Source organism: Streptopelia decaocto, assembly GCF_964273445.1.
Source record: "Streptopelia decaocto genome assembly, chromosome: 12".
In the NCBI taxonomy this organism is placed as follows: domain Eukaryota; kingdom Metazoa; phylum Chordata; class Aves; order Columbiformes; family Columbidae; genus Streptopelia; species Streptopelia decaocto.
In genome coordinates this window covers 3,667,892-3,694,235 of record NC_138667.1, presented here as the reverse complement: position 1 = coordinate 3,694,235, position 26,344 = coordinate 3,667,892, and the positions used below count along the sequence as shown (strand labels likewise).

Below are 26,344 nucleotides of genomic sequence, written 5' to 3'. Positions count from 1 at the left end.
CAACAGCGACGAGGGAGGGTAAGCACTGAAGTTATCCAGAGGTGTTAGGGAATCTCCATCCTTGGTTCAAAACTTGACAAGACTCCGAGCAGCCTGAGCTACCTTGAGCAGCAGGTTGGACGAGATGAACGTGCAGTCGTCCTTTCCAGCTTAGAATTATATAGTGGTTTGTGTTGGAAGGGACCTTCGAAGCTCCCCCAGTGCCCCCCCTGCCATGAGCAGGGACATCTTCACCAGCTCAGGTTGCTCAGAGCCCCGTCCAGCCTGGCCTGGGATGTCTCCAGGGATGGTTCATCCACCGCCTCTCTGGGCAACCTGGGCCAGGCTCTCAGCACCCTCAGGGGCAACAATTTCTTCTTTATACCTAGTCTAAATCCACCCTCTTCTAGTTTAGAACCATTACCCCCTGTCCTATTGCTACAGGCCCTACTAAAAAGTTTAACCCAAAATTGAATTATTCCATAAAATACATGAAAGCCAAATAAACCCGTAACTTTTTGTGCTATGGAATGTAGAATCTGTAATCTCTGGAAACCGAAAACATAAACATTCAAATCAGAAATTTGTTCCCAGTTTTAGGAGTAAAGGACAATTAACCAGTAAGCAAACCACAGGATTCTACATTTCTAGCACCAGTAGAGTGACTCCTGGTGGAAATACGCCTCAGCTCTACACGGAACTCAACACAGCAGGCGCGACCAACTCCAACAAAAACTTGTGAAAACTCAAGAGCTCTCAATAGGTAACATTCCTCTGGTCTTAAATCGCAGTGACTCAGTTTCCTGCAGCTTGTGTGTCAGAAAGCTGCACCCTGTACATGCTGCTCAAAGTGTAAACCACTCCCAGCTGCTGCAAGCAACAGGAAGGATATATATCTATCTATCTATCTATATACACATATATATACTCCCCCCCACCCCCAGAAGGTCACAGGGGCAGAAAATACACAAGTTTTATCTCACAGGTCATATGAGCAGAAAATAAGGTGACTTGAAAATTGTCACAGAGAACTTAAACCTCAGTTAAGCATCCATGTTGCTGAGGAAAAGTGTAATTTCCAGTAGAAACAGTTCACAAGCTCGATGTGATACCAGGTACTGGGATGCTTACAGCTGCTGGAATCACAGATTTTCACTCTGACTAGCGTACCCTTTACAGATCTCCGGGGAAACACTGTAAGGTGCGTTTCAATGCATCAAATCTTTTAAGGAAACCTCTGACAAGACTCTAGTTTTTAACTTCTCCTTAGATCTCCCGTTTCATCACAATAGTGCCATATTCTCAGACACTCAAGCAGGGAATGTTCCACTCAATCCAAGCACTCTCCAACATTCCCATGATTAACGGACTGTCTCTAGTGTCAAAGCTCTGCCATACTTGTGTGCTACATGGATAACCGGAACAGAGTTATATTTGCACATATTCAAGACAGGTATAAACACTTGCACAAAACCAGGGTTACTCCCTGTGGAGAGCTGCGATGCTCAGTACACTGCACGCTGGATTTGTTCCCAGACTTTAATATACATACACATTTACACATCACTAGTAAAAATCTGTACACTTCACATTACAGTACATACGAGCCACCAGTTGCTAGCTAACACCAGAACACTGATGAAGCCCAAGATGACTGCCCTAAAACAGGCACGGGGGCTGGTCTTCCCCTCCGGGGAAGTTTCTTTGGGTTACACATTCCAAGGAGACTGCTTTCCAGAGAGGCAAGTGAAGAAGGTGGATCAGGCCCCAGAAATAGACCTGCAGCTTCTCTTCCTCCTCCAACAGCTGTTAACAGCATCTTGCCCGCAGCCCAGCTCTGGATGCCAGGTGCTGGGATTTTCTGTCTGCTTGCAGCATCATTTCTTCATCTTCATGTCTGCCTCGATGGCACAGCGACGCCCTCTGGTGCCTCCGTCCTAGTGACAAGGCAAATGAAAAGAGAAAGTTATGCACCCTGAACACAAAATGCTTCCTCCAGCACTCGGGGAGGTAAGGAATTGGGCATCTGGTAACAACTTTTTATGCCTTTTGAACAGGAGAAAGGGCAGCTTTCCTAGGAAGGCCTGGGGAGGCCTGTCTGCAGACCTACCTAAAATTCACTCTGGACACAGCACAGGCGCTGGGATTTGCAGCATCTCTGTGCGCTGCTGGCAGCCAGGGCAGAGAGAAGCAGCAAGGCTCTCACCCAGACAGGCATTTTGGAGCCTGTACAGCGCAGGCTTTCTCCTGAGCGGCAGATTCTAGCTTGGATCTTAAGATGGGAAGAGGAAATGGCTGACTAACCTACCTTATCAGCTGCTGATCCCTACGGGAAGTGCTCCTCCAGTTGAGTGACCCTGGCACTAGCTCCCTAGTTTCTCCGCACAGCTCCTTTCCATGAGTAGAAGGCGAGCTGAGAGCTTCCTCTGATCCGCTGCCCTCTCCCTCTGGCTGACATGCTGACTCTGCTGGAGTACTCCTCTGTCTTTAAATATATGCGAGACAAAAAAACAACTCTCCATCTTCCTTCCCTCTCTCCTTCCCGCAACTCAGAGACTTGGGGTTTCCTGGAGGGAATATTTTTCCAAACACTTCCACGTCACCACAGGCACAGAGCAAGGTATTTCTGCGGAGTATCTTATTTCTTTCTGGACCATGAATGATAAAGGAGTACACAGCTGACTCCTCACTTTCCCAAGACCCTGTGGACTGTCTCAAACATGGGGAAGGGGTAGCTGTATAAACATGAGAGATGTAAGAACTACAATACTGCATCACTTGGTCTGTCTTCCCACTTACATGGAAAGAAAGCAGGAGAGAAGTGGTGGAAAAAAGCAAAGGCAGATGACAAAATGAGAACACTTGGAACCAGAAGAAAAGGCTGAAGCCCCTCCCACTCACCCACGCTGAGAATACGGGACTGAGATGTTTTTTCTCTATGATGATGGTTGTACAGCCCCCAAGTTAAACACACCCCGCTGCAACGCTTAGGATGCTGTGACAGTGCAGTGATCACCCAGACAAGGAGCAGAGCGCGCTGCCAGCAGTACTGCGGTACCTGCCGGAGCCTTTCAATACTTACAAAGAGAGAGAGAAGGAAGGCAGGAGAGCCCATTGGGACACTGTCCTGTTAAAAGGCCAAACAGAAGGACTTATCAGATATCAGATACGGAAATGCACACACCACACAGAAGCACTGAGCCCACACATGAGCATAGAGAAACATGTGCCCCACTCCCCTTCCCGCATGGCATCAGCCTTATGCAGCAGGAACACAAAAACGGACAAAAGACAGATACTGCGAGAGTCAGAATGCCAGGAAAGGGATGTTCCCTCCTCAGCCGTGGCAAGGCCTGGTCTACCAAACAATTTCTGCATTGTGCAGTGGCCACTAGAACTAAGCAGGCAGTCCTTGCTGTCACAATGCTGTATGCACCAGCTGAGAGCACTGGAGGCCACTCAATCGGATGTGTCTTTACAGAAGAAAACCACACCAAACCAAACCTACATTACTATTATTTCAGATCAGTGTGGAAGTCAAAGGTTCTCAGGTGTGTTTTACACAGCAAACCACACTGGAGTGATACCTTGGTTCTAAAAAACCTGACTAGGAAGTGAAGAACCCAGCAGAGACGAGTCTTTCAGTTCTCTATACCTTCATCTTCCTGCCTTATCACACCTCTTCCAATACTCTGTTCATTTCCCTACAGTTTTCATCACCTGTTTTTAAAAACAGGGAATAGAACTATTTGGATTATGGGAAAAAACTCCTAAGACCTGCCCCTGGGATGATGTACAGCTCCAGAGCTGGAATCTAATCAATGGACACAAAAAAAAAAGAGTTCACATGAAGATACTGGAGCCATCACCATGTCAAAAAACATTCTGCCTCTTTGGTACAGGAACTTCATGCAGTATCTTGGGGTTCTTCAAAACATACCAAGTGCCCTTCCACAGGGTGCAGCACTCTCACCTTCTCCGAAGCATCTTGCTTGCGAGTGGAGTCTCGCCCACGCAAGCTCTTTGCACTGATCCCTGACTCTGATGTTTGCATGATCAGTTGAGTGGCCAGAAATTGCTGCAAGAAAACCACACTCTGTTAAGATTCTCAGGTGAAACAAGCTCAGTTAGGGCATGTCAGTTAACTATCACAAACCACAGGCTGGGAGCCACTGGGTCAGAGGCAGTTTCGGTTCCTTGTCTGCAGCTCAGAATAAGTTCCCCCTTTTACCTTAGAAGACACAAATCCTGTGGAACTACAAAACCCCAGTTCAAACTCTGTTAGCCCTGCCAGTTGGGACTTTCTACTTCACAACAAATTTTAAATGCCCTGTATTCAGAGGACACAGTTTCATATACACTTTACACCAGCAGAAACCAGCAGAGCCACCTAACGAAGCAATCGCGTCCCCTGTCATTCACCATTCTTGTTGCTTGTTTGTTCCAGAACCACACCCTGGTTCTTGCTGGCCTAACATTTCCCTGAAGGAAATGAGACTTGAAATTGGTCTGGGCTGAACCTAAAACCATTTTGCTGCGTTAGTTTCAACTTATCCACAGTCTAGTTCACCACAAACACCTGATGTAGCACAAGAGAGGTGCAGGGAAAGAGGGGACTACGGCATTCAAAGACACTGTGAGTGAACTGTGGTCTTACTTCTAGAAGCCTTTCCCACACCTATGGGATGCTCTGTCCTGCACCGGCCTCAGCTCAGTACTTTACCTGGATCTGCTCCAGGACATCTCGTTGCATCTCCACAGCCATGTGGTACACGTCATGGTCAGAGCTGTTGTACATCACTGCATTTTGAAACATCAACATAATATCACGCTGGAACTCAGCTGTGGTTCGTATCAGCCCATTCTCAATGTTCTTTTTGATGGTAGACAAATCCATTGGCCTAAGAAAGAAATGCAGTCAAAATAGCAACAGAAATATTTAACCCTTTCCTCTCTCTTTTGCAAACAGCCCTGCATCTCTAACAGATCTAGTTAGACCATTCATTTAATTTAGCCAAGTAAGTTCTCCCTCACACAGGCTGTGTTCCTGAGTACCAGGGTCTTGAGTCAGAAGACACAAGCTGGTTAGCAGTTGCCACCAGCAGTATCTATGGTGTGACAGATGCATCAGGAGAGGTGTTTGCCTCCTCCAGGCATCACTGAAGGAGTCACTAAGGAGCTAGAGCTGCAGCCACTGAACTCTTCAGCAGAGATTTCAGGGGCTAGCAGGGGATTCTGGTAATTCTTCCAGAAGAGTCCACTATCTGAGACAGTAAGAAGTGCTGATTAAAAAGATAGGTCTTTGGAATTTCAAAGATTAAATCCTACCCTTGGATAGAAACTGGGAGAAGGAGATCAGTCTATACCACCTCACTTATAGAAAATGTTCTCTGTAAGTCAGTGTACTTCATTCAAAGACAGGGCTGCATACAGACACGTACCTGTTACTGAAGATGATCCCTTTCTTAGGGAAACCTGCTTCTGACCAAATCATGCCAGAAAAAAAAAAATCCAAGTCTTGCAATCTGCATGACAGCCAAAAACTACTTTGTTTCTGCCACAAATCCCTATAAAATATGCAAATATATACAGTTCTAATGACAGAAGACTGCTGAGACTCACCTCTGCACAATACTGTGGTAGCCGGGTGCTATATCATCAGTTACAGGCTGTAGAAAGACATTGGCGTACCTGGAGAGAGAAGGACCCACTTAGTGCCCCCTCCCAGCTGGCAAATATTTATTTCATGCTCTCATGTTTATTTATCTGCTACCAGTAACAATGATTCATCATCTCCTGGTACCAAGGCAGATGAGACTCCAAGATGGGAGAGTGAAGACTTGTCTGGGATTAGTCACTTCTTTCTGCCAGTTCGCAAGACAAACTCACCTGTGATTAGCTGCTGCTCTCCAGACTAGCATGATGGCTTTCTTCCAGATCTTCTGGGCCTGTATTGCTTCCTGGTCCTCACTGCACACTGAGCTGGGAAGAAGAGAACCTGGAGTCTGCATGCTGCCCCAGAGCAGAAACCTTACAGTTTATTTTGCCTCTGACATGCCTACGCTAATCCACACCAAAGACGGAAAGAAAAAAATGGGATCTGATACCATGGCGCTGTCTGCATACTCACATTTGTGAGCAAGGAGAACCAGACAAATCATCAACAAATTCCCCCTTTGGACCCAGTCAGCAAAACAGAAATGAGATTCCTATGCTCCCTCCACAAACTAGCCTGGGATTTGCACCTGTGTGCCTAAGAGCTTCGCTGATACTCACAACTGTGAGGAGGCTGGGCTGCTGGGGATGGAGTCAGCTAGCGTGTGAGACTGTAAAGGTGCGTTATGGACACTGAAGCCATCATCGCTCTCACTCACGGGGGGTTCGTTATCCATCTCTGATAGATATCCCTCACCCTGATCTTCTTCTTTGGGTTCCTCCAAACTGGCCGCCTCACTGGCACCATCCTCATCATCCTCTTCGCCCTGTGCATCCTGCAACACAAGAGTTCATGAGCCTGCACAGCCAGCGACAGCAGCAACGCAGAGCCTCCAAAGCAACCACGACGCAGCAAGCAAAGTGATTTTCTTGCTAAGCTGCTGACAACTGTACAGGCACTTTCACAAAATCCCAGTTGCTCTATCCTGCCCTGCCTCCCCCTGCAGACACAGACACACAAACACAGAGCTTTGCAGTGCCTGAAGCAATCTCCCCTTTCGCTCCAGCTGCAGACTGCCCGCTATTCTTTTCAGTGCAGAAAGATGAATGCAAGCTTTGGTTTTCAGCAGATGGGAGCCAGGAGGCAGCAGCAGTGAGATGTTACTAACTCGAGATGACTACAACCAATTGAGAATTACCTTCATCTGACTCCTAAACAGGGCTTGGGCCTCCTCCTTCATTGACTCTGTGAAAGAAAGAAAACCAGAAAGGTTGATTCTCCAAAGCAGTCTTTCCTACAAAAGCTCCTGCACCAATGCCTACTATCCTGCAGTAATTACCACTGTGCCTACACATCTTTTCTCCCTCCTCCCCAAAAAGCCTGAAGCAGATCACTGACAACTATCCAACTAATAATGTTGCATGTAAAAGATTTCCTAGCTGAATTGAGTTACCTGACAGCTCAAATTTGTGCTGAACATCAGCCTGTGAGGAGTCTTCACTCACATTTGGGACTTGTGGAGGGGATGAATCATCATCAGGTGGGGTCTGGAGGGAAGAGAAATGCACATATCTAGATGTTTGTGTCAGCTTACTTCAGTGAAGGTGTGGGCACATCTCACTCATCCTAACCTAACTCAAGGCAATGAAGTTCACTGAGCACCTTCCCAACAGCAATTCTGCACATGGGCGGGGGGAGATACACAAAGGTACTGCCTAAAGCAGAACTTCCCTGCAGATTGAAGAGATCAGCAGCATGACTCCCACGAAAACAGTCAGGCACACTCATTGAAGGGTCACCTTCAACCCAGCAGTCATCCTTCCTCTAAACTTCTCTCCTACCTGCCACAACTGCTCCCTTCTTTCCCCACACCAGTTCCAGACAGCCTCTCTGCTCACATACCTCTGTCTTCACTATGTTGTGCACTGCGTCTTCTCCCTTGGCCGATTCTATCTCAATTTCAGCCGTCTCTCCTGCTGCTACAGCTGCTCTTTGATCTTCTTCTATCTCTTGACTTCTAAGCTCCGGTGTTTCCGTCCCTCTTGCAGTTGCTGGTATGATTTCCTCAGGGCCCAGCTGATTCTGCTCCTGCTCTGCAGGTTCTGTCTTTATTTCTGACCCCAGCTCGCCAATGCCCATTAGGTCTCGAATTCCCTTTGCCTCTGGCTCCTCACACTCCAGTCTCTCCTGCTTCACAGTCACAGACACTTGGGGTATCTGGGCCTGTTTCTCGTGCTCCTGACGAATTGAGTGTTCCCACGGGCCAGGCAGTGTCTGAGGGTCATCGGTATCTTCACAGAAAGACGACAGAGCAGCTTCAACAACTGCTGCATCCAGGACTTCAGGGTGGTCGTCTACCTTTATTGCCAAAACAAACAAGCAGCAGTGCAGGCCAAGGTCAGAAACAGGGATTAAAACAAACAAACAAGCAAACAACTTTAAGTTATGAGGTAATGAGACAATTGTGGAAAACACAGTGTATCTGGTTTACAAAGTTGCCTTTTGCAGCCAGACTCATATCATTCCCTGTGGAGTCTCCTGTGGAGCTTCAGTTTCAGAAATACAGTGCTCATCTGTCTGCCAGAGACATGACCCAACCCCTGCCTAACATGAGGAAGAAAGAGATTTCTTCCTGCACTCTGAAGAGGAGCATGAGGCTAAACCTGGCAGACTAGCAGCGGTGGTGTCACAGGGTCATTTCCTACTGATCTGGACAATGATGGTGAGAATGTGCATTTTATAATACTTATTTCTTGCTGGTTTAAACTAACTGGTGAACAGTAATCACTTGAGATTAACCTAACTGGATGTGGAACAAAAGGCACTGGCACTCTGCTTACTTTGTCCTCAATGATGGCTATAATATTTCCAACAGTATCGAAGTCCAGCTCTTCCCCTGTATAGGACACTGCAATATCCATTTTCTCAGCCAAATCCAGGTCTTCTTTCCCATCCATGCAGTGATCTTTGGAAGAGCCTGCAGCGCTGCCAGCCCCAGAACCCAGGCACTCTTTCTTGATGGAATCAATGATCATGGATATTTCACTGCTGTCCATGGACACCGTCACGGTGTGGGAATCAGCCACAGCCTCCATGGAAACGCAGGCTTCTGTCTGGCTTACTGCACAGGGACGAGAGGGACAATCAGAGACTAATCTGGAGAAGTCAAGCCCACATAAACAAATGCTGCAGGGGACAAGGCAAAGGACCAACGGCAAGTATTCCAGGTCCACCCACCACAACAGGGCTTAGAAAAATAAAAGAGAAATACAGGTTTGCTTTCCCACAGTAGAGACAAGGATTCCAGTGCTTGAACTGCAATCCAGCAACACACCATTAGCACCCCCGCCCCCACCCAGCAGATCCTGTTTAAAACCATCTGTTTTCTCCAGAACCCAGTCCTTTCAGCAAGGAGGGTGAGTCTGAGGTGATAAAAGGCTAGCTGAGAACTCGCTGGGTGCTGATCCCAGCGGAAGTTCTGCTTTCCAGCAGTGCACGACCTACGAGTGCGTAGTTCAGGAACGCACCTGTGGCTACGCTTTCTGGAGCTGCAGCTGGTGGCACAACGGGCGGTGCTGACAGCGTGGGCATCATGACAATGGTTGCCTGCGACACAGGCTCTACGGGGGGTGGCAGGAGTTTAGCTGGAGGTTCGCTGGCAACAGCGGAGAAGGAAGCAAGAGGTGAGCTGAACTGTGCAGGACCAGCCTCTAAAAGCCGGGAAAGCGTAGGAGCACCTAACAGAGAGTAGAAGGCAAATGCAACATGAGCAAGAAGCAGCCACCACTGAAGCCCACAAAGCCACCACTGGGCTCTTCGCTGTCTGGTGGCTTCTTCTGCGTAAAGACACGGAGAGGTACCTGTAAACGGTCCCAAAAGCTACCTGGAGAACCTGCACCGAAAACGCACAACTCCTCTGTGTGTGCAGTCTGAGACAGAATCATGCAGACTATGGGACACTGTGTTCAGTGTAAGGGCTGGACAGGCTAAGCCACACATGCAGAGAGATGCCCTTCCAAAGGCTCATCCCCATAAACTATGGGAAATCTGAAAAACAGGGCTGAAAGCACCACACAAGGTAAGCCAAGGCAAACAGTCATCACAGGAGCTGGAAGGGAGCAGAAGAGATCTCATTGCAGGTCCTTCCTGGAGAATTTCTCTTATATCAAAAGTTGCCACGCATCTTGGCTGTAATTTTCAGTCTGAATTTACTGAACTGTCTGGACCAAATTAACAGGTCAGAATAGACATGGATAAGGAAAGTGAGATTATTCATATGGAATTATATACGAATGAATGGCATAAATCCTCAGTTGCACACAATGTGACTAAACCACTAGTTAGCTTGAGCTGAGAAGAAACTTCACCTGAAGCAGGTAGTTCTGACAAGGCCCAATGCAAAGACTCTTGCACCGTCCCTCTCACCCCTCTCTGTGGAACTTACTCCAGGGCTCACAGTACACTGTGGTCTAACCCTCAACGGACCTCTAAGCTAAAGCACAGGTAAAACATGAGTTCGTCAGATTCACAAGGAGTGATATTTGACACATGGGGAACCAGATACAAGACCAATTTTTCTCCAGCTCCCTGTCAACAGTTTCTTTCTACACCAAATTGCCTGGTATTAGCCAGTGTCAAAACCAGAAAACTGGACTGCATGGACCAGGATCAAATGAAATCTAATTGTTTCAGTCATTTTAGTTCAAGGCGTTATTTTTTTGGTAAGGATTAAAGTATTCTTAACAAAAAAAGTAGGGGTAAGAGGGACGGAGGTACAGAAATAGGAATACGACTCATCAAGAAGCCCCCAAACCAGTCAGGCTAGATGCCCTTCACCCCTCTCCAAAGAGAACTCACAGAACAGCCTTAAAGTACATCTGAAGGGAGAACTGTACAGGCAGAGTCTCAAGTTACCTGAAGCGGCAGGAGATGCAGGGACAGCACCAGGTGCCGACTGCATTTCCCCACTGTGCAGCACTGGGAGGACACTTCCTACCTCCAGCAGGACTCCTGAGCTGTTCATGTGGCCAGAAGCCACTGCCATTTCGTTTTCACCGACCTGCCAAGGGAGGACACAACTGAAGTTCCTGAAGAAACCATCACATCAGTGATTATCTGCCAGATATGCATGAATATGTCCATCATTTACTGTCCTGGAATTTCTTCTGCACTCTTTGTCCAGCCTAGAACCTGCCAGAGGCCCCTTATGCAAGTGCACAACATGACAATCTGAAACTAGTTGTTTTTCAGCTACAATACAGCTGCAGTGCCACCTTCCTTTGAAGTCAGGCCAAATACAGGATTTGCTCTACCTTAGCTCCTCTGTTCAAGGACCTCACAATCCTTTGCAGACACCAGTCTCTACCCCCTGAGATGGCATGGAATTAGCCCATATTTTGAGTTGAGGGAAACTGAAGCACTAAGATGGAAAGTAACTCCATCAAGGTCACACGGTAAATCTATGATGGACCTTGAAGCAGATATAAACCATCCCGTGGATACAAAGCAAACCCAGTCTTTCACAGCCATTATCTTTCCTTGCTCCACCCTGTGTTGCATTGCACCCTGCAAACAGAACCCATGGAATGTTTACCCAAGCTAACAAATAGAGAAGATACCAAATCTGACTATTAAAAAACCAAAGTCAACAGCAATGCACCTGTTCCATCACACAAGTACTAACACAGGGAACCCGAGCCATGGGCTGATGGCTGCTGTTTTCAGATTGGGCTCTGAACAGCGTCACCAATGGTCTGAGACTTCCAGAGTCACTAATACAAGAAGGGTCAAAGCTGTTGTCATCACAGTGATTTTAAAAACTGTCTACAACAATAAGGAGACTGAGGTACTTCCATATTGGTCATAAACCCCACTAAAGGACTCCCTTCTCCTATGCTAAGACCCACTACAAATATCGAAACTCAACTTCCTGGCAAGACATAAAGAATTGTGAACCCAAAGTAGAAATGACCAAGAATGCCTCCGTGGAGATTGATCAGGATGATACTGACTTAACACACCCCCTATTCCAGGGAGAAAGATTTTCTCTAGCAAAACCTGCAACTCCAGCTCCTTACAGCTGAGGGGAGACGGCCACTCCTGCGTGCTGAGTAACCCCACAGCCCTGCACCCACAGTACTGCTGGGAAAGGGTCCCACCTCTCGGGCTCACAGGGGGTAATTGTATCTTTCAGGTATCACTTCTGTTTGGACTCTCACAAGAACTGTATGTTTTGAAAAAGCCTTTGCAGCTCCCCCTTTTTCAGTGAGAAAGTCTGGAGCAAATTGTTTGTGTGCTTGCATATATGAGCAGAGAGCTCCATACCAGCCTGGGGCTTGTGGGCAGGAGACTGCCCTTCTTCAGCAGCTCTGAGAGCAGAGGGGAAGGAGGCGGAGTTGCTTTTTGTCCTAGAATCTTTTTCTGGGGTGAATCGTCAGTGACTGGGGTCATGGGGGCATCCAGGGGAGCAGAGCCTGGAGGGGTGTCAGGGATTCCAATGAAGGAGGCAACTGGGGTGCTGGGCAATGTCCCTGGAGTGACCTGAGAAAGAGAAAAACCACACTGTTCAAAGCCACACTCCACCACACGGACTAGCCCCACTTGCTCCTTCCCCCAAGAGCACTGATCCAACACCTGCTCCACTCACTCGCTACACCTACAACAGGCATACGCCCTCACCCTCTCCCTGCCCTGTAGCGCCACTGCCCGGGCACACACCGAAGACTGTCTGGCCAACCCACTGATGCCCCTACGTAGCCTTTGATCCAGACACCTGATCATCACAGACAAGAGGAGGACACATATCTCCAGCAGCACTGTACACCAACCACACTACAGCACTACCACAGCAAAAAGTCTGCAAAATGAGGCAAGGGCGTCTCCCCAGGCTCCTGTTCCACAATGGACACAGACCCCCATGTCCCAAGCTGGTTTTTTGCTCTCACCATGTGAAGTTTCCTTACCCCCGGACTGGCCTCATCCACAGCGGGCTGAGACAGATCTCCCAGGGCATAGTCTCCCCCTGGGGAGGTTGAGCCTGCAGGGGACCGAACCATCACACCCGTTAATCGTCGTGGCGGATTCTTAATGGCCTGACGAGCTGGAAGAGAACAGGAAAAAAAAAGTGAGATTCCATGATTCCATCTTGGACAGTCCCTGAGAGTTACCTCTGACTTCATCCTAAAGAACCCTCCAAAAAAAACTATATTGTAGGAATTTCTTACACCACACTAGGCTCAGTTCACAAATAATACTAGCATTGGGTAATACTAGCATGCTGGTAATGCTAATTTCAGTAGCAGGTGGTTATTCACCACCTCCCACCACTGGTAGGTTAGTACACAGAATTGCCCCAAGAATGATAAATAAACATTCGGAACATGTCTCTCTTCCTCTTATTTTCAGACAATACTAAAACTATAAGGAAAACTAAAGGGGTGGAAAGCCTGAGATTCTAACAAGGAACTCCCTGTTAATCCTGCTTCCTCTTAGACCTTTTCCACAGAATTTGCTCCCTTCTCAAAAGTGTCAGCATTTTGCTCTGTTACAAATACAGTGCTAGGAAGATAATATAATCTTTCTTTTCAACTCCTAGGGTCAAGGAATTCCTCCTGAACAGATCTTAACAAGATTTAAATATTTCCTGATTGTTATGAACATATGCATCTCTCTCTGAGGAGTAAGGAAGCTAATTTCCAGCTTACCCTGATAAGCAGCATCTGTAGCCTTCCTCTTGACTTCTGCCTCCTCCTCCTCCATTTTTTTCTTTCTGTATACAGAACCAAAACCTACGGTCACAGAGTGTCCCACTCGCCCTTAGTTCCTCCTGCAGCTTACTGATCCCCACCCCACTATCTTCAGACAACAATGACCTGTCTCTGCGGACTCAGGCTCAGTTCCTCTGAGGAGGGGAGCAGAGTCAGAGCTCAGTCAGAGAATGACACACTTGGCAGGAAAATTCACTTCCAGCTGATTATCAAAACGGAGGAGCAAGCAAGACACTGCAAGCCATCACTTGAGCTCTCCACTGAAACTTCAAGATATTCCACACGAGCTGGTGCCTCCCAGTCCAAACTAAGTCCACTCTCAGAGCTAAAAGCATCTGCCCAGCTGCCCTGTTTCTCTTAACCCCATGTAGGTGGAGCAAGAGGCGTCTGACAAACACACAGGCAACTACAACTCAGCAGAAAGTGTGACAGGGAAATAATTAAGGAACCCACGTCATAATCTCATTGCACAGCTCCTCCAGTCTGTTATCCATGTGTCCGGCCTGGATCAGCTCTGCATCCTTCTTGAGTTGCCTGCAATCAGAAAATCTCTTTACTTATCGCTGAACAATACGCCTTCAGCAGCATTTCCACCCCAAGCACCATCACATTTAGGCCAGTTTTTCAAGACAGGACTCTCAGGTGCACCACAGCTTGATGCCTCTGCCAACACACCGGTATTTCTCCTGTGTTTCTTTAATAATTTTCTTCAACTCCTCCACTCGTTCTGCAGTCAGTTTCCGCACAATAACATCTTCGACAGTTTCCACAACTTCTCCCTTCTCACCGCGTTTTCTCCTATAGAATAGGAGAAAAACAAAAACAGTTCAGACATGAAACAGAAAAGCCCAGTTCTCCTTTCACAAATGTCTGCTTTCTGCCATTCCTGACACAAACCTGCACCAACAAAACGAAACAAAACAACCTCCTTTTGTAATTTCCCTTAAATGATACTGGACAGAACAATGTTCAAACAATCTCTTCTGAAAACTTTATATAATTCTTAAATGTGTCCAGTGTCAAAGACTTGAGAAATAGATCAAAGCTGCAAGCCCAGTGCAAATTCTCAACCTGAGAAAAGTCAATCATTCAACTTCAGATAAGGTTCTTACTACCCAAGAAGAAACATCTATTTTTTTTCCTCAATAACTCTACTAAGTCCTTTGGCTTTGCAACTCTAGTGCTGAAGATCATTCAGCACTATCACAAACAAATACTGCTTTTAAACCTCCTGCCTTTCATTTAATTTGAAGTCTCAAAACAAAATACCTGGACTTAGGAGTGAGAAATATCAGCATTGATAGAAAACTACAAGAAACCACTGCAAAATAAGAGACAAACCATTTCCCCGTCTCACTCTTGCTGTCTTTTCTACCCCTATTCTGAATGATAATTTTATGTGTGAAGCTTCACATCAATAATACTAATATGTAGTGTTTTATTCCTTCCAAATAAGTATTTTTTTTTTTCTGCATTAAGTCCCCAAGTGCACGTTTCAACTCTTACAAATGGAGCTGTGGCAAAGAAGCCCCAATTACCCTGCCATGAATTGTAATGACAGCAGGGGCATAGGGAGGATACTAACGGGTACACAGTGACCAGTTTTAGAACCACGTAATACTGAAACACTTCGGTCTTATGAAAAGAGAAGACAAGATGAAGATGATACTGGAAGCATATTCTAGGAAATACGTTGGGCTTGCCTGTCGCCCCCATCTGCCATACCCCAATCCCACTGTCCACCCAAGCAACACAACTGAATTTCCTCCTTCCTGAACGCTCCTTTTAGGAGGAACACTAGCAAGTACTCTGCTGTAAAAACCGACAAGCCCACCCAAAACCGCTGCAGACTGCACTTGCTTCAGATTTTGTACTCACTTGGGGGTTTCCGTAGTCTCCAAGAGCTCTGAATACTGAGATGCACAGTGCTAAGAAGAAACAAAGAAAGTCAGAGGACAGCAAGGAGTCACCTTCAAACACCTATCCACAAAGTCTACAAGGCACTTATTCCTACACTTTATGAATGTAGCAAACAGTCGTCTCTAGAGTTTTTCCAGGGCTATAATTTAGTGTAGCTCAAAGTGAGGAAGCATATTGACTCTTTTACTCTAGTGCTGCCCAAGCTGATCTTTGGAACAAAGCTAAAGAACAGATGGTCTCAAGTAATGATTTAGAAATCAAAGCAAGCAACCATGATTAGAACTGTAGCTGTAGTACTTCCATCTGTGAACATAAAGCAAAAATATTCCAATGGAGAAGACAGAATAACATATCAAGGCCAGTTTCATAGCTGAACAGAAACAGTAAGCAAAATAAACCCCTCAACTACTCCTGTCTTGATTCTCTTAATCTCTTTCTGTCCTTCATTCAACAAAAATCCCAGGTGCTTGCCCAAACAGCAGGACACACCAAAATGCATGGGCATCCACAAATTCCTGGGGCAAGGAATTCCACAGCTTAACTACATGCCTGGTGAAGAACAATCTCTTTAGGTTTGCTTTGAACTTGCCTCCTGTTAGTCTGACTTAATAGCCTCTAAATCTTGTACTGGACAAAGCACTGAACAATTAATCCTTATTCACCCTCAACATGCCACTTCTGATGGTGCAGATGTCTGTTGAATTTGCATTACCCATCTCCTTGGTATGTTAGGGGTTCTACTTTACTTAGCCATCCCTTACAATGAAGCTGTTTTGTGTTTTTGACCACCCTTGTCTTTTTCTTAACTTTATCCAACTCTAATATAAACTCAAATTTCATTTCAGAAACAGGAAAAAGTACTTAATCTGATTTAAATAAAATGGATTTTTAAAAAATTATTTTTGCTGTCTTTTTTTTAAAAAACAAATACAGTCTCTTAGGCAGCTGTCTTACATACCCCATACAAAACTTTTTTTTTTCCAAGATTCAAATGTCAGTATTTTACCTTTTGGGAAAACCAGTCAGGTGGGCGTCCTGGCTCTGCAAAAGGTTTGATAGCTCTGCTGACCGAGACCCTGTAGGAGAGAAATGGTGAGTCACTATCAACTTGCTTTCTTCCCCAAGCAACATGCAGAGAAAAGATGCTGACCTGTCTTGATGTTCATCACTGAACAGCCCCACAAACACAATGAACCTGCTAAGAGGTTATGTTTGGAAATTATTCAAGTGTAGTCTTTGAGCTAGGACACTAGTCCTTTGCCCAGTTCCGAACAAACAACAGTTTCCCTCCCTTGCTTTGAAAAGCAAGTTTCTAGTTTCTGACACCATTACATGTCTACAGAAACTTCAGAGAAGGGAAAAAGGCAGCAAAACAGCTACAAGCTCAGCAGCAGTGCACAAGAACCTGTTATCAAATATCCTTCTTGACCACAACTCACCTCTTCCAACTTATGAACATGTCACTCTTTGTTCTCATTAACACACTTTCATTTTTACACAGTAGTTGCAAAACCAGCAAAAGGATTGTCGAGGTTCACCTCGAATACCCCCATCTTCAATAGCCCAACTTCGTTTTGAAAAGAAAGCACACAGAAGTGTTTATGACTGGCTGCTGCCCAATGAACTGGCAAGGCCCTGCCCCGGTACAGCTGCCAGCGCGGTGCCCGCAGTCCCGCAGGCACAGCGGCCCCGGGACAACCCGGCGCTCCCGCTCCCTCACCAGTTCTGGTCTCCGCTGCGCATGACGGACGAGGCCAGGCAGAGCTTCTCGCGGATGGACCAGGGCTCCGTGGGGCCGGCGCTCAGCAGCTTGTGCTCTGCCGGGACAGCGGAAGGTGCGCGGGGTGCACTAGCGAGCGCGGTCCCGCCGCAGACCCCGCCCCGCCGGCCGGCCACGCCCCCTCATACAGACACACCTCCCGTAGCCCCGCCCCTCTCCAGGCCCGTTGCCTCCACCCTCGCAACACCGTTGGCCCCGCCCCTTCCCCTCCGAATGGCTCAGTGCTCCTCGGGCCGTTCCCTGCCCTCCTTCCCGCCCCAGCTTCGCTGCCGCGGGCCGCCGCCGCTCCCTCTCCGTCGCCCCCCGGCTCCCCGCCGCCCCTCCTGACAGGCCCCGCACTCACTGCCCGTCCCCGCCGCCATCTTCCCCGCCCGGCCCGAAGGAGGCGAGGCGGAACCGCGCGCAAGGCCCGCCGGGAGACGCGCGCGCGTCCCCGGGTGCGCGGACAGTCGCCCAGGCCCCGCCCCCGTTGCCCCACGGCGGGCGCTGATTGGCGGCCGCGCGGGCGCAGGCCCTTATTGGCGGAGCGGGCGGGCGGCGAGGTTTGAAACCCCAGCAGTCGGCGCCGCGCGGACGCGGGGTGGGCGCGGGGCGGCGGGAACGAGCGAGCGGGGCCTCTGCGGCGGGTCGGTAACGGGAGAGCGGAGCGGGGGCGGCAGGCGCGGGCGGGCCCGTGTGCTGGGGTCTGGAGGTGTCCTGAGTCTGTGCTATGTCTGTGGGGTTCTATGTAGTGGGGGCGTGTTTTGGGGGGAGTCTGTTATGTGGTGTCTGGTTCTGCGTGCTGGTGGGGGTGTGTGCGCCTTTGCAGCGGCATCCTGTGTATGCGCAGGGTTCCCCGTGCCAGTCTGTGCTTGTTTTTGTGACAGGAGGAGCAGACTGTTTGTAGTGGGGTGTATGCACGGGGAGCAAAGCTTGGAGCCTGCTGGAACGTTACCACATCCTTACGGTGCTGCTTTTTTTTTGCCAGGAGCAGCGTGAGACGCCATGGCACAAGCACTTGCCTCCCCAGGGCTGTTCTCTGATGACGATGTTGCGGTGTCCCCCGTTTTCGAATCCACAGCAACGGGGTTTGGGGCTGATGTGCGCAAGGACTTGCTGTCGGAGTTCTCTGCCATCTCGCCCAACCTGGAGGGCTCCCAGCAGGTGAGGCTGGGGCTCATCTGTCACGAACAGAGCAGTGTTTTGACTTAGGACTGCTGTGTTGTGATGCAGGGCCAACAAAGACTCTTCAGAAGAGACTAGAACAAAATGTGGCATTGGGGGGAGCAGCTCCTGTTAACAGCAGCGTACTATGAAGGGCACAGTAATTGCATCTTAACACAATGTCTTGTAGTGTGGCCCTTAGTCTGGGGGCTGGTCTTAGTGTCAGGTCTTCAGGTTGTTGCTCTGACTCACTAGATAAACTAAAGAAGTGCTGATGTTCGTGGAAATGCCCAAGAAGGCTTCTGGCATTGCTGGGAATTTTGGGACCTGAGAAGGGTCCATTAGTTACTGAGCACCCGGTCAGTGCAGCCACACGCCTGTTCTTTGCTGTGGTTCCTGTCAGTGTTCTCGTGGATGGTTGTGCACCGTCTCTACAGCTCCCATGTTTAACCTGTGCTGAGTTTTGCAGGCTGTAGCTGAAGACAACAATGGAAAATTAAAGGTGTATCTGAGAGTTCGACCTCTGAAACCTACAGAAGTGGAAAAAGGGGAAGACCAGGTGAGACACTGAACTAAGCAGGCTCTGAGCTGGTAGCCTATGTGCTTGCTGAGAGCTGCCGTTCGCCTTTGCTGGCTGTGCCACTGTCTCTTGTAAGCCATTGCAATGACGGGTTTTTGTGTGTTCTTTAGGGCTGTGTCTGCATTGAGAATTCAGAGAATCTCCTTCTAAAAGCCCCAAAAGACTCCTTCACCATGCGGAACATGGAACGTGGAGTGGGACAAGCAGCGCACAGATTCTCTTTCACCCAGGTAGGTAACTGGGACAAACAATCCATCCGGAACTTTTTCAAGCTTAAACCAGCCTTGCAGGTTGAAAAGCTGGCTTACTAATACATACCGATTCCAGTACACTGTGCGAACTACGTAGTCTTGTACAGTCTTCCTACTGAAGTTTGTTTCTGCTGCTGTTTCCTCAGTTCTTCTGTTTTTAAGCTCATCCTGGCAACTTTCCTGGCAGCAAATGCCAAACTCTTGTTTTGCTTATGAGACTCTAAACACACTAGAGCCTGTAGCGATATCAGATGTTACTGGATTAAGCAAGTCAACAGCTTGTTTTTGTAGGGGGCTTTGACTGGAATTGCTGGTGGGTCTGTTCCATGTGATTTGGGGCTTGTGGAGGGAACTAAGGTCATATCACTTGAATAACCATCAGCAGTCAAAAGATAAGATCTACACGCGGTCATTTTTCATGCATCTTGTTTGCAGATCTTTGGACCAGATGTAGGGCAGAAATTGTTCTTTGATGAGACAATGAAGCAGGTGGTGAAGGATGTACTGAACGGGCAGAACTGGCTGGTCTACGCCTATGGCATCACCAATTCGGGGAAGACTCACACTATTCAGGGTAAGGAACGCACAAGGTGTTGGTGGCCTGTTGAGGGAGTTGTCTGCTTCTGCATGTGAATCCTCAGCTCGCTGTTCTTGCTTCAGGCAGCCACAAAGATGGGGGAATTCTGCCGCGCTCCTTAGCGGTCATCTTCAACAGCGTGGGGGACCGGTTGTACCAAGCCATGGACCTGAAGCCGTCCCTCTCCAACGAAGTGATCTGGCTGGACAGCAGGCAGGTTCGACAGGAGGAGACCAAGAAGCAGACCCTGCTGCGAGGGGGTCTGTGGGAGGTAAGTGTGTGGCTTCTGGGCAGCTTAATAATAACAGGGAAAGGATGATGTCGTACTACCTGCTCATGTTATTTTTTTCCTTCCAGGAGGAGCTGTTAACGCCACTGAAGAGGAGCCATAGTGCCGAATCTCAGCTCCAGGCCACCACCAGTGGCAGTTTTGACAGTGGAGTTGCTGGCCTCTCTTCATCCAGCCAGCTCACCAACCGTTCAGACAGCAGCCAGACAGAAGGTATGTCTGGAAGCCCACTGGGTGCTACCTGCTGTGTGCTGTTGGAGGATGGGGGAAGAAAGGGCGATGGTTATTTGGGTGCTGTGTTGTGTGTAAGGGAGCTAAGGTGCTGTAGTCTCCCAGATTTTCCCTTTGAAAGATGAGGATGTTGGGGCTGAAGAGCTTTGTACATGTCTTGCCAACATACAAAGAACATGCCCCTGCATAATAACTCAAACTTTGTGAAATGAAAAGTTACTTGATACCCACTTACTTCATTCATGTGATATAGTTACTGACCAGCTGAACGCTGTGGATGGGGCAGCTGGAACACAGGGTGCTCAACTGCTGTGTTGCTTTCCACACACACTTTCAAACTCAGGATCTACTAGCTGATTAGGTATCCAAAAGTATGGTGTGACTGAGGTAACAAAGACTAAAACTTCACTGATACTGGGAAAAGTTCCTGTCTGAAATATGCTGTACTTCCGGAGTCAAGAGCAAGTATTTAAAAAGTCCCTGCACAAAGCAGATACCGTTAAAGGAAACCTTAGTCTGTCTGACTGGCATTAATGTAGGTCCACATGAGTAGGTACACAGAATAATTTGAGTCTGGGGTGGTGTTCTTGCTGAAGAAATATATCTCACTCCAGAGCTAAGCCATTCAGGTTGAACCTGTGAGAAGCTGCAATTGTGACTTTTTTTTTTCCCCTCCCTTTTTTTTTTTTTTCTTCTTTTCCCCAGACCTGGGCCCTCGGTGGGCTGACTTGGATCGCATTTCACTCACCAACGCAGGAGACGTACAGTTCTCCATCTGGGTCTCCTTCTTTGAGATTTACAATGAGTTAATCTATGACTTGTTAGAACCACCTTTACCTGGCCAGAACCGCAAGAAGCAGACGCTGCGGCTCTGTGAAGACCAGACTGGCAACCCCTATGTGAAAGGTAGATTCACCTCCAAGATATTTTTGGTGGCCTGCTAAGGAGACTTGAGGATTGAGTAGGTGGGTGGCTCAGCAGTGATATGCTGGGGAGCACAATGTCATCTATGGCTCCTCAGAGACCTCTAGATTACAGGAGTGCTAAATTTGTTAATGGCAAGCAAATGCAATGGTGAAGTTGGGGCTCAGATAACTGAGTTTTCTGCCAGCCTCCTAATTACCCTCCCCAATCCGTGCCTGCTTTTCCAGATCTGAACTGGATCAATGTCCACGATGCTGATGAGGCCTGGAAGCTCCTGAAACTGGGTCGGAAAAACCAGAGTTTTGCTAGCACCCACATGAACCAGAACTCCAGTCGCAGGTCTGGAGGGGGGATGTTCTGAAAAACATCTAAGTCTGAGGGGCTTTTAAAGGTTGTATTCCCTTTTTAAAATATCTGCATGTTTCTTTATAGTCACAGCGTCTTCTCCATTCGGATTCTGCACTTGCAAAGAGGTGGCAGTGAAACTGTTCCAAAAATCAGCGAGTAAGTTTCATGCTCTCTATGATTTTGGGGGAGTTCTCTCTGGGCTTAATTTTCCTGTCTCTTTTGTTGTGAGGATGGGAAGTATCTTGAGGAAGGTCTTGTTGAAAGTATTTGCAATGTCCCACATTTAAGGGATGTAGTTATCTGGAAATGGGCTCTCTCAGTATCTGGGAAGTGGCTATGCTGACTGGTGAAGGATCTTTGAACTCGACATCACAAAGCTTGTGTTGGTGTTACCTTGTGTATCCACCACACTTAGGATGGACCTTTCTGTCCAGCAATAGCCCATATGCCCCAGAAGAGCTTTCTGTCCCCTTATGGGTAAGCTGGGAAGATGAGCATGGCAGATATCGCAGGGTATCTGAATAGTAAACCTGGATAGAATAGGATAAACCTAGTAGGTCACGTGAATATTGCCTGTGTTTTCTTCAGGTTATCCCTTTGTGACCTGGCTGGCTCAGAGCGCTGCAAAGACCAGAAAAGTGGGGACCGAATGAAGGAAGCAAACAACATCAACACCTCCCTGCACACGCTGGGTCGCTGCATTACTGCTCTCCGCCAGAACCAGCACTCCAAGTGAGCAGCCAGAACCCTGCAGGGAGCGAGTGTGTGGGGAAGCTGTTTTGCGTTCCCTGGGCTCACTCTTGTCTCTCCCCACAGGTTGAAGCAGACTGTGGTTCCCTTCCGGGACAGCAAGCTGACCCGTGTGTTCCAGGGTTTCTTCACTGGACGTGGACGCTCTTGCATGATAGTCAACATTAATCAGTGTGCATCTACATATGATGAAACTCTCCATGTAGCCAAGTTCTCAGCCATTGCCAGCCAGGTAAGTCGTACACATGAGGATCATGGCACACTCAGACACATCTTGCTTCTGTGGGAATGGACCCCTTTCCATCACAATTCAGGGGGAATGCTTGTGAGCCTTCCCTGTGCTTTTCCAGGGGATTATTACCTTTACAGTTATCTCCAGGTTCTGCTAAACTGGAAGAGAAGCACCATGTTTAAAGACTACACAGTTTCCAGGCTTTGTGGATGAGTAATGATGGTCTTTTCCCCTTCAGCTTGTCCAGGCACCTCCCACAAAGCTGGGACTTCCATCCATCCAATCAATCATCAAAGAGCACAAGAGGCGAACCAGCCAGAAAGTAGAGGCAGCGGCAAAGGAAGAAGTGGAATCAGAAGAAGAGAGTGAGGATGAAGCAGATGTCTCCATGTATGAGAAGGAGGTGAGCTGTGATTTGTTTTACAGCCTCTATTGATAAAAGGGCAAGAACGTGACTGTTAGCGTGAGGCTGCAGCTCGGCACTATACCAAGAGATGACAGAGAACATCAGCTGAGGACCCAGGAAACTGAGAATCCATGAGGAAACCATTCCAAAGTTGGTCTAAATCCGAAGCACATGCTTCATTTGGAAACACTTTGTCATCTGTGGAATAGAGAGACTAAGAGCTACTCTGCAAGGGAAATCTAGAGATCAGAAAACACGCAAAACAGATGGCTAATTTGAGGAAAAATAGTTGAACTTCCTAGGTACTCAAAGTGGGCAGCTGGAATAGCTGAAAGTTTGAAGTCATACACCTACACAGACTTGAGTTGTAATGTGTCAAGGTAGCAAATGCAGGTCCAGCCCTGGGCGCTGCAGCAGGGGAAGCTGCTCTGGAGATGGCTCCATCTGGAGTGCAGTGGTGTCTGAGCCACCTCATGGGGAGGAATTAAGAGCAAACCTGGCAACGTCTCTTTCCAAGTGACTAAAAGAATCTCGAAGCCAGATCACTCCAGCCTAATGATAAGGGATTGCCTAGTTTATTCTAAGTCTTAATTCTGTTTGTGCAGTGTGGGCAATGCAGTTTGTGTCATTCTTGCAGGACTTGTTGCGTATAGTGGAAGCTGCACGAGAACTTCTGGTGCAAGAGCGGCAGGAGAAGCTGCAACTAGAAATGCGTCTCCGTGAGGAGATCTGCAATGAGATGAAGGAGCACATGCAGCAGAAGGAGCAATGGTGCAGGTACCGTATACGCTGATCTCCCTTTGTTGAGGGTGAGCTACAGTACCAAGAAGTGCCAGACCCTGACATGGAGTTGTTTGTTCTCTTTGTAGCCAACACGTGGATGCTCAGAGGGAGCTGCTGGAGGAACTGTATGAGGATAAACTGAATAACCTGAAGGAGTCACTGACTGACTATTACCAGGAGGAGATCCAGGTTTGTTGAGGGCAATGGAATAACATCAGGAAAGTGGGAGGGGACATGGGGTACTTGAGGTGACTTGAATCTTTCAGGTTGCTTTGCTTTTTGTGATATAATTTGATAGTTTCATCCACAATTTTTGCTTCTTGTCTACCGCTTTATGTGGCTCACTAGGCTTTCTGATTTTCAGCCCTCAATCTGGAAGCTAATGTGCAACTATTCTGACTTTGCTGTTCAACATTATTCTCTCCTGCCCCTTACTCTTTTTGCTAGTGGTTTGCTTTGCACTCTTCAGATTAACATGACTTCTGTGAATTTCTGTTCTTAATCTTAGTTGTGAAGATGGGTGTGGGCTTGTCAATATTTTTCATGCTATGGCATGTGAGTGCCTGCTAGGACTTGTTGCAGACCTCTCTGAAGATGACAACTCTTAAAAATCCCTTCAGCACCTGGAAAAAAGTGGTTTAGGCTCCCAGGAAATGGGTTCAGTGTTTTCACTTAAAGGACATTAAAGGCTGGTCCAACATGTGAAGTGTGTGACTGAGAGAGTCTCCCGGAAGAAAGACATTGAAAGTTTCGGAAAAAATGCGTTAAGAAAATAGTGTTGAATATTTGAACAAACTTGCTTTTTAAGGAGCGCGATGAGAAGATCGAGGAGCTCCAAACTGCTCTGCAGGAGGCAAAACAAAAACTGGAGAGCCTGGATACTAAGCCAAAGGACTCAGGGCAAGGCTTGCGGAGATCAAAGAGAGTGGCTTCCGCCTGCGCTCTGCAACAGGAGCTGGTAGATGCTAAAGCCAAACTGGAGCAATGTCAAATGGAGTTAAATACTGCAACAGCAGGTAAGGCAGCGATGCTGTGCTGGTTCTGAACTGTGCCTGAGCAATCCTTGTAGAGGGTTAGAGGTACTTTTTTTTTTCAGTAGGGTACAGTGGATTCAGACATCCTGAAACTACTGTTCTGAGCTGTAGATGATGGGAATAATGTGCTGGATGGACAGCATTTCACTTTCACATGAAAATGGACTTCAGGGCAGGATCATCTCCCTGTTCAAATTCTAAAGTTCCTTTGTGTAACTGAAGGGGAGAAGCCTGGAATGTTTGTGCATGTCTACACAAAGTCCCAGCTTTTCTAAGCTTGCCTGTGGCAGCTTATCTCAAGTGAAGTCCTGACTTCAGAACAACTGAAAGCTTGTGAATGTCCTTCTGCTCACTACTTTTTGTCTGTTTCTAGAATTACGCAAGTACCAGAAATTACTGGAGCCACCTCCCTCCGCCAAACCCATTACTGTGGATGTAGACAGGAAGCTGGAGGATGGACAGAAGGTAACTCCACCTCTGTTATAGAAAGGAGTGCTTGCAGGGCAACGTGGCTGCCTGTTCAAGCAGTGTTTGGAGCTGCTGTCTCCAGGTTTTTAAACAAATGGTCAATATTGAAATGGGTCTGTTGAAAACAAACCCTCACTAGAGATGTGGCATCTGTGAGAGATGTTGGTATCAGTGATGCACTCAGAGGGGACCCTCCCTCATCCGCATCTCTGGAGTGGCTTTGTTTGCAGAGCGCTGTCAAAACCAGCTGTCGTATTAAAATTCTTTCTCCTGTAGAATGTCAGATTGCTGCGTTCAGAATTGCAAAAGCTTGGGGAGTCTCTTCAGTCTGCAGAGAGGGCGTGCTGCCACAGCACGAGTGCAGGGAAACTTCGAGAAGCCCTATGTACATGCGACGACATTCTGGCTAAACAGGTAATGTCTGTTTTATTGTGGGTTGCACAGGGGGATTTAGTTTATGCGCTTTGCCATAATCAGCAAAACAACCTAGGTTCTTGCAGCTGCAAAGAAAAATGACTTATCTAGCCAGACACCATTGATTACATTAAGGGAACTATACTGTTAATTTTTTTCAATGGCTGAGGTGAGGCTGCATATTTAACTCTCCAAAGGAGACCCCCAATTGTTCCTGTCAGTTAACTGAGAGCTTGCACTTACAGCAGGAGAATTCAGGGTTCTTATTTTGTTATCCACTTCACTCAATCACAGTTGCTATGGCAGCACACTTACAGCAGGCTGGATTCAGCTTTTTCCTAGCCTTACTGTTCCTATTTTGCTATTGAACTGCTACACTGTTGACAGTAGAAGCTTTTATGCATGGCCTTATTTAACACACCAGTCAGTGAATTTTGGCACAGGCAGTTTCTCCTCTTCAGTTCACAGTAACCAGGGAGTGAGGCAACTTGTCATATCTTCACATACTGCCTTCCCTTTCTCAGGACCAAACACTGGCAGAACTGCAGAACAACATGATGCTGGTAAAACTAGATCTGCGGAAGAAAGCGGCTTGTATTGCTGAACAGTACCACACCGTGCAGAAGCTCCAGGCTCCTCCAACGTCTGCCTTAAAGAAACGGTTCTGTGCCAACAGGGAAAACCTACAACCTACTCAGCCTCCTGGTAAAAGGCCCTTTCTGCACAACCTGCTGACGCGCTCGGCGGCCCGGCCCGGGGCTGCCAGGGGCTGGCAACTTCGTTCAGTTGCTCTATGACTTTTTGCAAAGAGAT

The 26,344-nt window shown here is 47.6% G+C and overlaps 2 protein-coding genes across 8 annotated transcripts; one reads left to right on the top strand and one right to left on the bottom strand.

The window, feature by feature from the left end:
* Window positions 1–1,499: 1,499 nt before the first annotated feature.
* Window positions 1,500–17,504, bottom strand: BRD8 (bromodomain containing 8). Of its 7 annotated transcripts, none has more exons than XR_014185262.1 (23): window positions 17,445–17,504; window positions 17,042–17,138; window positions 16,328–16,397; window positions 15,280–15,329; window positions 14,077–14,199; window positions 13,855–13,935; window positions 13,339–13,403; window positions 12,598–12,734; window positions 11,960–12,175; window positions 10,550–10,694; window positions 9,163–9,372; window positions 8,476–8,756; window positions 7,538–7,993; window positions 7,089–7,182; window positions 6,834–6,880; window positions 6,256–6,470; window positions 5,869–5,961; window positions 5,602–5,670; window positions 4,703–4,880; window positions 3,953–4,057; window positions 3,062–3,106; window positions 2,288–2,464; window positions 1,500–1,916 (listed from the first exon to the last, which is right to left on the bottom strand). XR_014185262.1 is itself a non-coding variant. In XM_082063974.1 (22 exons), exons 1-22 carry the CDS (start codon window positions 17,461–17,463, stop codon window positions 1,857–1,859), a joined length of 2,856 nt encoding a protein of 951 aa, XP_081920100.1. In that variant the 5' UTR covers window positions 17,464–17,504; the 3' UTR covers window positions 1,500–1,856. The 7 variants fall into 7 exon arrangements, 2 of the variants coding, with proteins under 2 accessions (XP_081920100.1, XP_081920101.1); XR_014185263.1 differs by having other exon boundaries at window positions 5,869–5,956; window positions 6,392–6,470; XR_014185264.1 differs by lacking the exon at window positions 9,163–9,372.
* A 108-nt stretch (window positions 17,505–17,612) lies between these two features.
* On the top strand, window positions 17,613–26,340 carry KIF20A (kinesin family member 20A). Its single transcript, XM_082063285.1, has 19 exons — window positions 17,613–17,727; window positions 18,069–18,244; window positions 18,714–18,803; window positions 18,935–19,054; window positions 19,511–19,649; window positions 19,736–19,923; window positions 20,010–20,154; window positions 20,878–21,078; window positions 21,324–21,435; window positions 21,529–21,600; window positions 22,033–22,176; window positions 22,261–22,426; window positions 22,665–22,829; window positions 23,470–23,609; window positions 23,702–23,804; window positions 24,424–24,631; window positions 25,023–25,114; window positions 25,394–25,531; window positions 26,056–26,340. The coding sequence occupies exons 2-19, from the start codon at window positions 18,086–18,088 to the stop codon at window positions 26,326–26,328; spliced, it is 2,655 nt and encodes an 884-aa protein (XP_081919411.1). The 5' UTR covers window positions 17,613–17,727; window positions 18,069–18,085; the 3' UTR covers window positions 26,329–26,340.
* Window positions 26,341–26,344: the final 4 nt, after the last annotated feature.